At 40.2% G+C, this 12,420-nt stretch overlaps 1 protein-coding gene across 1 annotated transcript; it reads right to left on the bottom strand.

The window, feature by feature from the left end:
* Positions 1–781: 781 nt before the first annotated feature.
* Positions 782–1,711, bottom strand: OR6J1 (olfactory receptor family 6 subfamily J member 1). Its single transcript, XM_026007476.1, has one exon. It carries the CDS (start codon positions 1,709–1,711, stop codon positions 782–784), a length of 930 nt encoding a protein of 309 aa, XP_025863261.1.
* Positions 1,712–12,420: the final 10,709 nt, after the last annotated feature.

The following is a 12,420-nucleotide window of genomic DNA, read 5'->3' as shown; positions in this document are numbered from 1 at the left end:
AGACTCCACACTCAGTGCAGAGTCCAATGCAGGAATTGATCTCATGACCCTGAGATCATGAACAGAGCTGAAATCAAGAATTGGGTGCTGAAACAACTAAGCCCCTGATTATCATTAAAACTTAAAAATGAGGCAAGACTAGGAAACTCAGATACAGCACAGGGTCAGAAGCATGAGTATACACCAACACAGTAGTACACCGAGCTTTCTGTACCCTTCATGAGCCAATAATACATGTAAGAAACTACTTTAGAGGGGGATCTCTGGGTGGCTCAGCGGTTTAGCGCCTGCCTTCGGCCCAGGGCATGGTCCTGGAGTCCCAGGATTGAGTCCTGCATCAGGCTCCCTGCGTGGATCCTGCTTCTCCCTCTGCCTGTGTCTCTGCCCACCCCCCTCTGTGTGTCTCTCATGAATAAATAAATAAATAAAGTCTTTTAAAAAAAAGAAAAAAACTACTGTAGATTTGAACATATGCTAAAAACCGTCAAGAAAGAGATAGTTCATAGAGATCAGGACAGGACTGCATTTACAGGGTTTGAGGCAAGGATCCAACTTTATCCTCTTTCAGGGGTGCCTGGGTGGCTCAGTGGTTGAGCGTCTCCTTTGGCTCAGGTCGTGATCCTAGGGTCCTGGGACTGAGTCCCACATCGGTCTCTCCATGGGGAGCCGGCAGCTCCCTCTTCCTATGTCTCTGCCCCTCTCTGTGTGTCTCTCATGAATAAATAAATAAAATCTTAAAAAACAAACAAAAACTTTACCTTCTTTCAGGCACAGCTCATCCTTATGAAAGGAGCTTGCTCATTTGCTTCCTAAACACCTGCTTCACCTGTTTGTTCCTCAGGGTATAGATGAAGGGATTGAGCATCGGGGTCACCACGGTATTGAGCAAGGCTACCACCTTGTTTTTGTCCTCTCCCTCATTACCCTTCCCTGTCCGGATGTACATGAAGATGCAGCTGCCATAGAAGAGAGACACAACAATAATGTGAGAGGAGCAGGTTGAGAAGGCTTTCTGCCTTTCCTTGGCTGAAGGGATGCGCAGGATGCTGTGGAGGATGTAGCCATAGCAGGTGGTTGTCACGGACAGAGTGCCTAGTAAACTGAAGTTGGCCACAATAAAGCCCAGAAGCTCTATCAGACTTGTGTCTGCACATATGAGCTCCAGGAGTGGAAAGTTGTCACAGAAGAAATGATTAATGACATTGGGGCCACAAAATGGCTGCTGAAAAGTGATGAAACTTGGAAAGATGATGAGAAGGAATCCTGCCATCCAGGAAAAAAGAACTAGCTGGACACAGACCCTTTTGCTCATGATGGTGGCATAACGCAAGGGGTTACATATGGCCACATACCTGTCAAAGGACATCACTGCTAGTAGGAAGAACTCTGTAGTGCCCAGGAAGAAATAGAGGAAACTTTGTAGAAAACAGCCTGCTAGGGAAATGGTCTTGTTTCCAGTTAGGATGTTGGTCAGCATCTTGGGGAAGATGACCGAGGTGAACCAGATCTCCAGGACAGCAAAGTTGCAGAGGAAGTAGTACATGGGGGTGTGGAGGCACCTGTCCATGAGGGTGATGCTCACAATGAGGAGATTTCCTAGCAGAGTGACAAGATAGGTCAGGAGCAGTGCCAGGAAGATGAGCATCTGCAGCTCACAGGCCTCTGAGAGCCCTAGCAGGACAAACTCAGTGACAGTGGTGTGGTTTCTCATGGCTCCTCTGACGACTGCTGGGGTGGCCAATCAGATGTGCAGCATCAGGAATTGTAATGTTCTGGGGACCTGCAAGGAACTGAAAGGAAAAAGGGATGAATGATCTATTTTGAACTGAAGGAGTCCTTTATTTCTGTGGGGGAGATATGACTTACTATTCAGGCTTATTTTGTAGAGCCCCTAGGGATTTCTGTCTCACGTTTGGTCCCGGGCATGTCTGTGTGTTGGAGGAGAAAATGGTGGTTTTCAGGGTGGCCTAAGTAAGGCCCCAAAGCAAAAATGATCCTTGCTTACTTTTTATTTATTTTTATTTTTAAATTTTTTTCCTTGCTTACTTTTTTTTCCTTGCTTACTTTTTTTCTTGCTTACTTTTTTAACTAAATTTTTATTCTTTTTTTTTTTATTTTTATTTATTTTTGATAGTCACAGAGAGATTGAGAGAGAGAGGCAGAGACACAGGCAGAGGGAGAAGCAGGCTCCATGCACCGGGAGCCCGACGTGGGATTCGATCCCGGGTCTCCAGGATCGCGCCCTGGGCCAAAGGCAGGCGCCAAACCGCTGCGCCACCCAGGGATCCCCTAAATTTTTATTCTTGATACTGAACAAATCCTTTACCCTTAACATTATAATCTGTTTTCAATGCTTTTTATTCTTATGTTCATATTATGAACATTTTTATTCTTATGTTCATATTATGGGCAGGACCAATATTGGGTCCTGCCCATAAGCAGTTCATATCTGAGGGTAGTAAACATTTTTGCTTAACTTAGCCATTTGCTTCACAGATCCATATGCTCAGGTAAACTGATTTAGAATACATAGAAGCTCTATTGCTTTTCAAGATTACCTGAAAATGTAATGCTTTTCACTAATATTTGGATTAATACATATAGAGAGAGAATCTATGAGACAAAAGCACAACTCTTACAAATAAAAAAAAAGAACAAGTCCAATAATGTGTTCATAAATAAAAATTTCTAAGAGGCAGTTTGGTAGTCAAGGTTCTTAAGGATCTATTCTCAAATGGTATATCTGTGTTCTTCTCTTACAACATTTTCTTGTGGGCTCCAGATGCAATAGACTCTTTACAATTTCTTAGTTCTATTTTATGCACCTGTACTTCTGTACATGGCAATCTTTCAACATGGAATTATCAGCTTTTCAAATCCTATTTATCCTTTAAGTCTCTCCTCAAAAAGGGCTATCATTTTTATGAAATCTCTTCTGAATGAATGATTCTTTCCTCATAATTTTATTATATCTCATTTGATTTTTATTGAATTTTATAGTTGTCTTTCATTTGTTGCTCATTGAATAAAAAAAATTTCTTTACTTGTCAATTGACAGATGAATGGATATAGAAGATGTGATATATATATACAATGGACTAACTACTCAACCATCAAAAAGAATGAAACCTTACCATTTGCAATGACAGATGGAACTAGAAGGTATTACTCTAAGTGAAATAAATCAATCAGAGAAGAACAATTATTCTCTGATCTCACTCATATGTGGAATTTAGGAAACGAAACAGGATTGTAGGGAAAGAGAGGAAAAAATAGGACAAAATCAAAGAGGGAGACAAACTATAAGGGACTCCTAATCATAGGAAACAAACTGAGGGTTCCTGGAGGGGAGGTGGGTGGGAGGATGGGGTAACTGGGTGATGAACATTAAGGAAGGCATGTGATATAATGAGCACTGGGTATTATATAAGTTTGATAAATCACTGACCTGTACCTCTGAAACTAATAATACACTATATGTTAATTCATTGAATTTAAATAAAAACAAATTTATTAATTTATATTTTATACAGTCCTTAGAACAAGTTTCCTGAAATAATAAGTTTCAATAAACATTTCCTGAATGAGTGAATAACACCTCAAATGTCTGAGGGATGGATGTGGTGGTGTTTGATACAGAAAAAGCTGAGGACATGTCATTTATGTAGTACTTCCTAGGGGACAGCAAACTTGCAGAGACATATGTCAAGTAGTCTTAAATTGACCTATGTGAAGAGAGTTTACTTTTTCTTCAGGAGAAAGTGGAAGTGTCTCCCCACATTCTTTAAAGTAACACTCTCCATCTTTGAGACATTCTAGACTTTGAGCTAGTAAATAGAGCTCTGGGTGGGTCTGCCAAAATGCTCCTAGCAGCAAAACTCCCCAAACCTTAAAAAGGTTTCTCTTTAAAAGTCAGCTTCCCCTAGAGGTGCCTGGCATGGCTCAGCCATGTATGACCTGAGGGTTGTGAGTTCAAGCCCTACATTGGATGTAGAGATTACTTAAATATTTAGGGGCGCCTGGGTGGCTCAGTTAGTTAAGCATCTGCCTTTGGCTCAGATCATGACCTCAGGGTCCTGGGATCAAGCCTCAAGTCGGGCTTCATGCTCAACAAGGTGTCTGCTTCTCTCTGCCTCTCCTCCTCCCACTTGTGCTCTCCCTCTCTCTCTCTAAAAAAAAAAATCTTTTTAAAAATTAAAAAAACAAATAAATAAAAATTTAAAAAATTAAAAATCTTCAAAAAAAAAGTCAACATATCTCGACGTTTCCTTCCTTAAAAATTGCCAGCTACAGCCTATATGCTTGATGAATGAAGGGGAGACTTTTGTGGCAGCCTGAGAGTCTGGACATGCCTCACTGTCTATCTAGACCATTTACTATTTTAAAAGTCAGTTATGCTATGCCCAGTGGGAAAGTCTGTGGATGCCCTGGAGGTTTGTTGCTATGCTGGAATTGCATGGTCTCTGGACAGTTCTGGTTTGTTTAGAAGGAGGGTGAAATCTTCTCCTTTGGAGGAAAAGCATTAAAAGTTTTACCAAGGGCACCTGGGTGGCTCAGTTGGGTAAGTGTCTGCCTTTGGCTCGGGTCATGACCTCAGGGTTCTGGGATTAAGCCCCACTTAGGGCTCCTTGTTTAGCAGGGAGCCTGCTTCTCCTTCTCCCTCTACCTGCAGCTCCCCCAGCTTGTGCTCCTCTCTTTGTCAAATAAATGAAAAAAAAAAATATATATATATTAAAAAATATATTTTTAAAAAGGTTCACCCAAACTCAATACCATCTGGAGCTTTGGCTTTTCCAAGGGCCAGTTACCTAGTGTACGAGGTGGGATAAGCAAAGTTCCTCAATGTGAGTGTGCAACTGAATGAATAAACATCGGTTTGCCTGGCTTTGACCTGAATGGTGGGGCTAAAGTTATACCATGTGTATGTTTGATGTGCCAATCTTATAAATGAATATAAAAACAAAGTGCATGGGGAATGGGAGGGTTGAAGAAGCCACTGCTGTCCTGCCATCCTCTATAGTGCCAAGGTGGAGATTACCCCACAGGCCCAGGTCAGGTATCTAGCAGCCCTCTGGGGAGTCCAAATCAGGCCACGCCAAGTACACTACTCACAGGATTGCAGAAGATACCTGGTTCTCATGGGTATTTCTTGAGGTTGCAGTATTGTCTGTGGCTCTAATACTACAATGCTGTTGGTGTGAGATCTTCATCTCTCATGAATTTGATGGCGTTCTCTAAGAACATCTATTTTTTCCCAAAGCATCCTGAATGGTCAGCTTTCATTCCCTGGGTAGGAGAATGGTTTCCTTGAACTTTATCTTTCAGGTCACAGGATCTGAGGAGCACAGAATGTTGAAATCTTCCATTTTCAGCAAGCCCATCCTGGGGGAAGCCTTGGAAAAATAATTATCATTTGATGCATTCTTCCTTCAGCCTCCTCTTGGACTAACAGGGGTGATTTTGACTGGTAGAGACTTAAATTACATCCTCACATTGGCCCAGTCTCTATGAGATGATATTTCTTCTGTGGACAATGGGGCTCTAGGGAAGAGTGGGTGAAATATTCCTGGAACAAACACATCTCTTTGTGGAGGTGACATCAGAGTTGACAGATTTAGGTTGCATGTTTGTTTTCCTAAGGGATCTAGTTTTCTCCAAAGTTTTATGGAGCTTGGGATCCCCAGATAACTAGTATAATGAGTCTCACTCAGCCTCTTCCCAGCTCTCTTGGCTGTTACTTACCATGCTTTGCAAACAAAAGTTTCTGTTGTTTGTTAAGATCAGGAATAGCCATTATTTTTAGCAAAGTAATATATCTAATTATGTCTCTGAAATTGGGAGCTCCTGTCTAATATTAAGCAGTCTTATTGTTATGGGGATGTAAGGAGTCAACAGAAGTAATATAGAACCTTGGTTAATCCTACCTTACTGGGGCTGGGAGATGGTGGAGATGGGGTCCTGGGGTGAGAGGAGGAACAACAAGGAAGGAAATGAAAATGTTACAATTAAAAATTTTCCCAGCTTTATTGAGGTGTAATAAATTGGTATCTATTTGAAGTGTACAATATGATGATTTGATCTGCCATACAGTGTGAAATGATTACTATAATGAGGTTAATTAATATGTCCATCACCTCACAGAATTACCATCTGTGTGTTGATAACAGTTAAGATTTTACCACATTGCAATACACAAGTGTATCAAATCAGTATGTTGTACATATTAAACTTGCACAATGTTACAATATGTCAATTATATATATATATATTTAAAGATTTTATTTATTTATTCATGAGAGACACACACAGAGAGAGAGGCAAAGACACATGCAGATGGAGAAGCAGGCTCCATGCAGGGAGCCTGACGTGGGACTGGATCCCAGGTCTCCAGGATCACACCCTGGCTGAAGGCTGCGCTAAACAGCTGAGCCACCCAGGCTGCCCTTTTTTTTTTTTTAATTTAATTTTTAAAATTTTTTGTTTATTTATTTTGTTTATTCTTTTAGCATATTTTGAGTGTACAATGTAGTATTATTAACTAGGGACATGGTGCTGTACAGTATATCCCCCGAACTTATTCATCTTATGGTTAGAAGTTTGTACCCTTTGACCAATATCTCCCCGTTTCCTCCACTCCCCAGTCCCTGGCAACCACCATTCTGTTTCTGTGAATTTGACTTTTTATTTGTTTGTTTAGATTCAACATATAAATGATACTATATAATATTTGTCTTTGTCTGGGTTTTTCATTTAGCATAATGTCCTCCAATTTCATCCATGTTGTCGTGAATGCAGGATTTCCTTCTTTTTTATGGTTGAATTGTATTCCATGGTATATATATATCAATCACATCTTCTTTATCCATTCATCCATTGATGGACACTTGAATTGTTTCCATATCTTAGCTATTGTGAGTAATGCTACAATGAACATGGGAATACAGATATCTCTTTGAGACATTGATTTTATTTCCTTTAGATATATACCCCAAAGTGGGGCTGCTGGATCATATGGCGGTTCTATTTTTAACTTTTAAAGGAATTTCTATACAGTTTTCTTTTTCCTGTTTTTAATTAATTAATTAATTAATTAATTAATTTATCAGAGAGAGAGAGAGATTACAAGCAGGAGAAGCAGCAGAGGGAGAGGAGGTAGGCTCCCCGTGGATCAAGGAGCCGGATATAGGGCTTAGCTCAGGATCATAAGCTCACGACCTGAGCTGAAGGCAGACACTTAACTGACTGAGCCACTCAGATGCCCCTGGGTTCCGTTTTGTTAACATCCTCACCAAACTTGTTATTTCTTGTTTTTTCTATAAGAGCCATTCTAACAGGTATGAAGTGATATCTCATTATGATTTTGATTTGCATTTTCCTGATGATTAGTGATGTTGAGCACATTTTTATATACCTGTTGTCCATTTGTATATCTTCTTTGGAAGAAATGTCTACTCAGATTCTTTGCCCATTTTTAATGCGCTTATTTGATTTGTTGCTATTGAGTTGACTTTTCATGAGCCCAGGTATCTCTCTTGAACTCCAGCATCATTTATCGAACTATCAACTGAAGATCTCAGCTTGGATACCTTAAGGCAAGTGAGTTAAAAGCAACTGGAGGAATACACCAGAGGCCAATAAAAGTGATACTTGTTGCAGGTTGTAGTTTGGGGTCGATAATGCTAGGGTTGACAGCACAATTCATGACCATTTATCTTTTTATATACTAAAAAAATGAACCAAGTGAATTTTTTAAAGTAAATGATTGGTGAATGGAAAAAATGTAAATGAATCAACTACTCTCCCCAATCTACTTCTGCCCAAACTTGCCATTATCGTGTATTCTTATTGATGTGAAATGGTATCATCATTTCCTTGGTCACCCAAGCCAGTATTTAGGGAGGTATCTTAGACTCTTCCCTCTCCTTTACCCTCTTAACCCAACTTGTGGAATTTTGCCCCCAAGATATCTTGTAAATGAATTTCCTTTCTCTTTTCATTCCTATTGACATTGCCTTCACATGGGCTCTTTTATCTGGATTTTAATGCCTTTCTTACTTTGGTTCTTCATATTGTACTACAGTGATCTTTTAAAAACACAAAAGAGATTATAATATTTTCCAGCTTAAGATCATTCGATGTATGAGCGTTGGGTATTATGCTATATGTTGGCAAATTGAACTTAAATAAAATTTTAAAAAATAATGAAATGTCTCTAGATAGCCTTCAGAGTAAAATGCAAGCTTCCCTGTACAGCACCTTTTTTTTTTTTTAAGATTTTATTTATTTATTCGTGAGAGACACACACACACACACACAGAGAGAGAGAGAGAGAGAGAGAGAGAGAGGCAGAGACACAGGCAGAGGGAGAAGCAGGCTCCATGCAGGGAGCCCAACGTGGGACTCAATCCCAGGTCTCCAGGATCAGGCCCTGGGCTGAAGGTGGCGCTAAACCGCTGAGCCACCCGGGCTGCGCAAGTACAGCACCCTTTTGATCTTGGGTCTACCTAATGCTCCACTCTCTTCTCCCATTCTTCTTAAAGAATGAAAATAATCTTGTTCTCTTTGGCTTCTGTGCCTTTGTATATGATATCTTCCTACTTGAAATACCTTCCCAACATTGGTAAAAATCAAATCCAGTTTTCCATGGGGAAACTTTTCTGAGTAGTTCCTCCTTCCCCATGCCCAACCACATTCCTCTCATCTATAAATATAAATTCTGATATTGCACAAAATGCAGTATTATCACTGTTGGGTTTTCTCTCTGTATTTCCTGATTAGGTGTGAGTCGGGACAAATCCTGATATTAGGCACTGAATTGTGTTTTGCTTTGTATATCCAGCATCTAACACAGTACCCATGGAGAAGTATCCCATTTTTCAAATCTTATTTATTATGTCTTATTATGTATTTATTATCCCTCTCAGCTACCTTATTCCTCCCATTTCCATAGGAGACTAGGAAAGAAATGTTATTGCAGAAGGCAGAGTAAAGCCTTTTCAAGTTTAAGACTTGGGGCCTAAGAAAAGCCTGATGAGTCCATGCATGGCTTCTTACTTCCTGAGATTCTGCACCATAGGGGAGAGAGGAGATTGCTGGTGAAGAAAGGATAGCTCAGAGCTCGCTGGTCTGTGGGAAGGCATGTTGTACTCTGCCCTCTCAAGCCCAGGCCGGGTCCAAGAGGGGTGATGGAAGAACCCCGTAAAGGGTTGTGGGTCTGCTAACAGACAGCACTTGCAACTTGCTTTCTGGGAAGGGTTTGGGGTAATGGTAATACTACAGAGAAGAGTCTGTGTAAGATTTCTAAGCAGGTGGGACTGTCTAGAGCATCAAAAAGTTTCACACATTCAGAGACATGTAGAAATAGAGTAATAAGTCTAGTGTGCCTGAGGGAGAGCTGCTCAACTCTCAAGAGCCTCACTGCTGGGAATGAGGAGTGATATGTCAGCTACCTGTGGACTGATCTGGGGCAGGATGGGAGGGTCCAGAGGACAAATGGGCAGAAAGCTGGATGCTCCTTGCTTCCTTTTATCTTCCTCAAAACTCAACACAACACTGAAGTACACTTGTGAGAGAATCCAGAATTGACTGAGATTTAATTTCCACTATCAGGTTAATGGGGCATCTAGGGAAATTAAGTTGAGTTTTAAAAATTGAATTTGGTGCACTCATGAATTTGCAAACTGAGATTAATATTTGCTTTACCTGGCATCACAGTGTTATAAATCAGTTAATTAAATATGTATGTAAAACGTTCAAAGGAGTAGAATATATCAAAATGCTCTAAGTAAACTTTGGAATCTAAATATAATTTAGATTATTAATTCTTTCTCGGTTAGAGAAAGGGTTAGTGACTCACTAAGGGTTAGTGACTCTTGGTCTATTAACTCTGTGGAGGAGTGAAAAGATCTTTGACTTTAGGGTCAGATAGATCTGAATGTAGATACTAGTTCTGCAGTCTGCTGGCTGGTGACTCTTATTCTCTGAGTTTTATTTTCCTAGTAGGAAATAGGTGCTCAGTAGGTATTAGTTTCCTCCCTTTTCTTCCTTACTTTTAAGATTTATTTATTTATTTTGTTGAGGAGAGGGGCAGAGGGAGAAGGAAAGAGAGAATCCCAAGCAGACTCCTCACCGAACATGGAGCCCGACAAATAAGTTGACCACTTTGTTTTTCAATTTGTCTGTTTGTTATATCTACAACCCTTGAATAATATGTTTATACTGCTGTTTTTTTATTTATCCATTTTAAGCAACATTATTTAATTCCTTCTGTGAAAGGTGAATAGTTTTGATCCCTTATAGTAACCCTCTCCCTTCTCAAATGTCTACTCACAATTTTTTTCTTAGTTTTAGTTCTTCTATACTTTTATATCTTTAATTGATATAAATCTCTATTTTTTTGACTCATTGTCTCTGGACAGCATTTCTAGGCTTTCCAGAAGAGGAGGAAATCTTCATTCTCCCCTTTTCCCACCTCTCCAAGATCCCTTTGATGATGAGCTTTAGTGACATTTGTTGAGACTTGCTTTGTGATTTTATCAGGGATCAATTTTTGTAAATGATCTATGTGTGTTTAAAGGAATATACATTCTTGGGGTGCCGGGTGGCTCAGTCTATTAAGCATCTGCCTTTTATTTATTTTATTTTTATTTTTTTAAAAATTTATTTTATTTTATTTATTTATGATAGGCACACAGTGAGAGAGAGAGAGAGAGGCAGAGAGACAGGCAGAGGGAGAAGCAGGCTCCATGCACCGGGAGCCCGACGTGGGATTCGATCCCGGGTCTCCAGGATCGCGCCCTGGGCCAAAGGCAGGCACTAAACCGCTGCGCCACCCAGGGATCCCCAAGCATCTGCCTTTTAAAAAATAAATAGGTAGGGGAGGATCCCTGGGTGGTGCAGCGGTTTGGCGCCTGCCTTTGGCCCAGGGCGCGATCCTGGAGACCAGGGATCGAATCCCACATCGGGCTCCCGGTGCATGGAGCCTGCTTCTCCCTCTGCCTGTGTCTCTGCCTCTCTCTCTCTCTGTGACTATCATAAATTAAAAAAAATTAAAAAAAAATAGGTAGGGCAGCCTGGGTGGCTCAGCGGTTTAGCGCCTGCCTTCGGCCCAGGGTGTGATCCTGGAGACCTGGGATCAAGTCCCACATCAGGCTTCCTGCATGGAGCCTGCTTCTCCCTCTGCGTCTCTGTCTCTGTCTCTGTCTCTCTTTCTCTCTGTGTCTCTAATGAATAAATAAATAAAATCTTTAAAAAAATAAATAGGTTATAGCTGATTTGTTTTATATGAGTGTCCATCTTGGGGATCTCTGTCCTTTAAACTAGGGGACTTAATCTGTTATATTTATTGTAATTTTTATGTACTTGGATCTATTTCTATTAAACTGTCTTTTTAAAGTTTATTTATTTTTTTTAAGTAATCTCTACACCTAACATGGGGCTTGAACACAGGACTCTGAGATCAAGAGTGGCATACTTTTCTGACTGAGCCAGCCAGGTGCCCCTCTAATAAACTGTTTTGTACTTTACATTTACTATACTTTCCCTCCCCCCTCGCATGTATTTTCTTCCTCCCTTTCTTGTCTTCTATTGGATTGACCCAATTCTTTATTGTTCATTTCTAACCCTCATTTTTCCATTGTTATTTTGGAAGTTAAATATTTTATTTCTGTGCTTTTGTCCGTTACTTTACATTTTTAACATGTACTTTTTGCTTAACAAAATCTTAAGTTAATCAATACCTTTCTTTTTTTTTTTTTTTTTCTAAACAAGACAAGAGGGGATCCCTGGGTGGCTCAGCAGTTTCGTGCCTGCCTTTGGCCCAGGGCACGATCCTGCAGTCCCGGGATCGAGTCCCACATCGGGCTCCCTGCATGGAGCCTGCTTCCCCCTCTGCCTGTGTCTCTGCCTCTCTCTATCTCTGAGATATCTATCATGTCTATCATAAATAAAAAAAAAATCTTAAACAATACAAGAACATTAACACAGATCAACCTCTCCCTTATCTTCTGTGTCATTATCAACCTCCTCCTGTCTTTCATGTCATTTTGTTTTAATACCTACCAAATTAGTTGTAATAATTATTGCTTCTTATAGTTAATATTTGTTAGATTTACCCATGTTTTTTACCGAATTGTTTGTTTACTATGACTTCTTGCATTTCTTTTCTTACTTCTACAGGTAGTTTTCTTTTTTCAGAAGTAAATCCTTTAGCAGATCTTTTATAAGAATTGAAAGTGATAAATTCTCAGTCTTGAAGATACCTTTATTTCACTCTTTTTTAAAAAAATTATTTATTTATTCATGAGAGACACAGAAAGAGAGAGAGGCAGAGACACAGGCAGAGGGAGAAGCAGGCTCTATGCAGGGAGCCCGATATGGGACTCCATCCTGGGACTCCAGGATCATGCCCTGAGCCAAAGG

The sequence above is a fragment of the Vulpes vulpes genome, chromosome 6 (genome assembly GCF_048418805.1).
Source record: "Vulpes vulpes isolate BD-2025 chromosome 6, VulVul3, whole genome shotgun sequence".
In the NCBI taxonomy this organism is placed as follows: domain Eukaryota; kingdom Metazoa; phylum Chordata; class Mammalia; order Carnivora; family Canidae; genus Vulpes; species Vulpes vulpes.
Note: the sequence above shows the minus strand (reverse complement) of the source record. Positions and strands in the feature narration are given on the sequence as shown.

Coding starts and splice junctions, on each gene's coding strand:
- OR6J1 (XM_026007476.1), bottom strand. CDS start 1,711: ATGAGAAACCACACCACTGTCACTGAGTTTGTCCTGCTAGGGCTCTCA.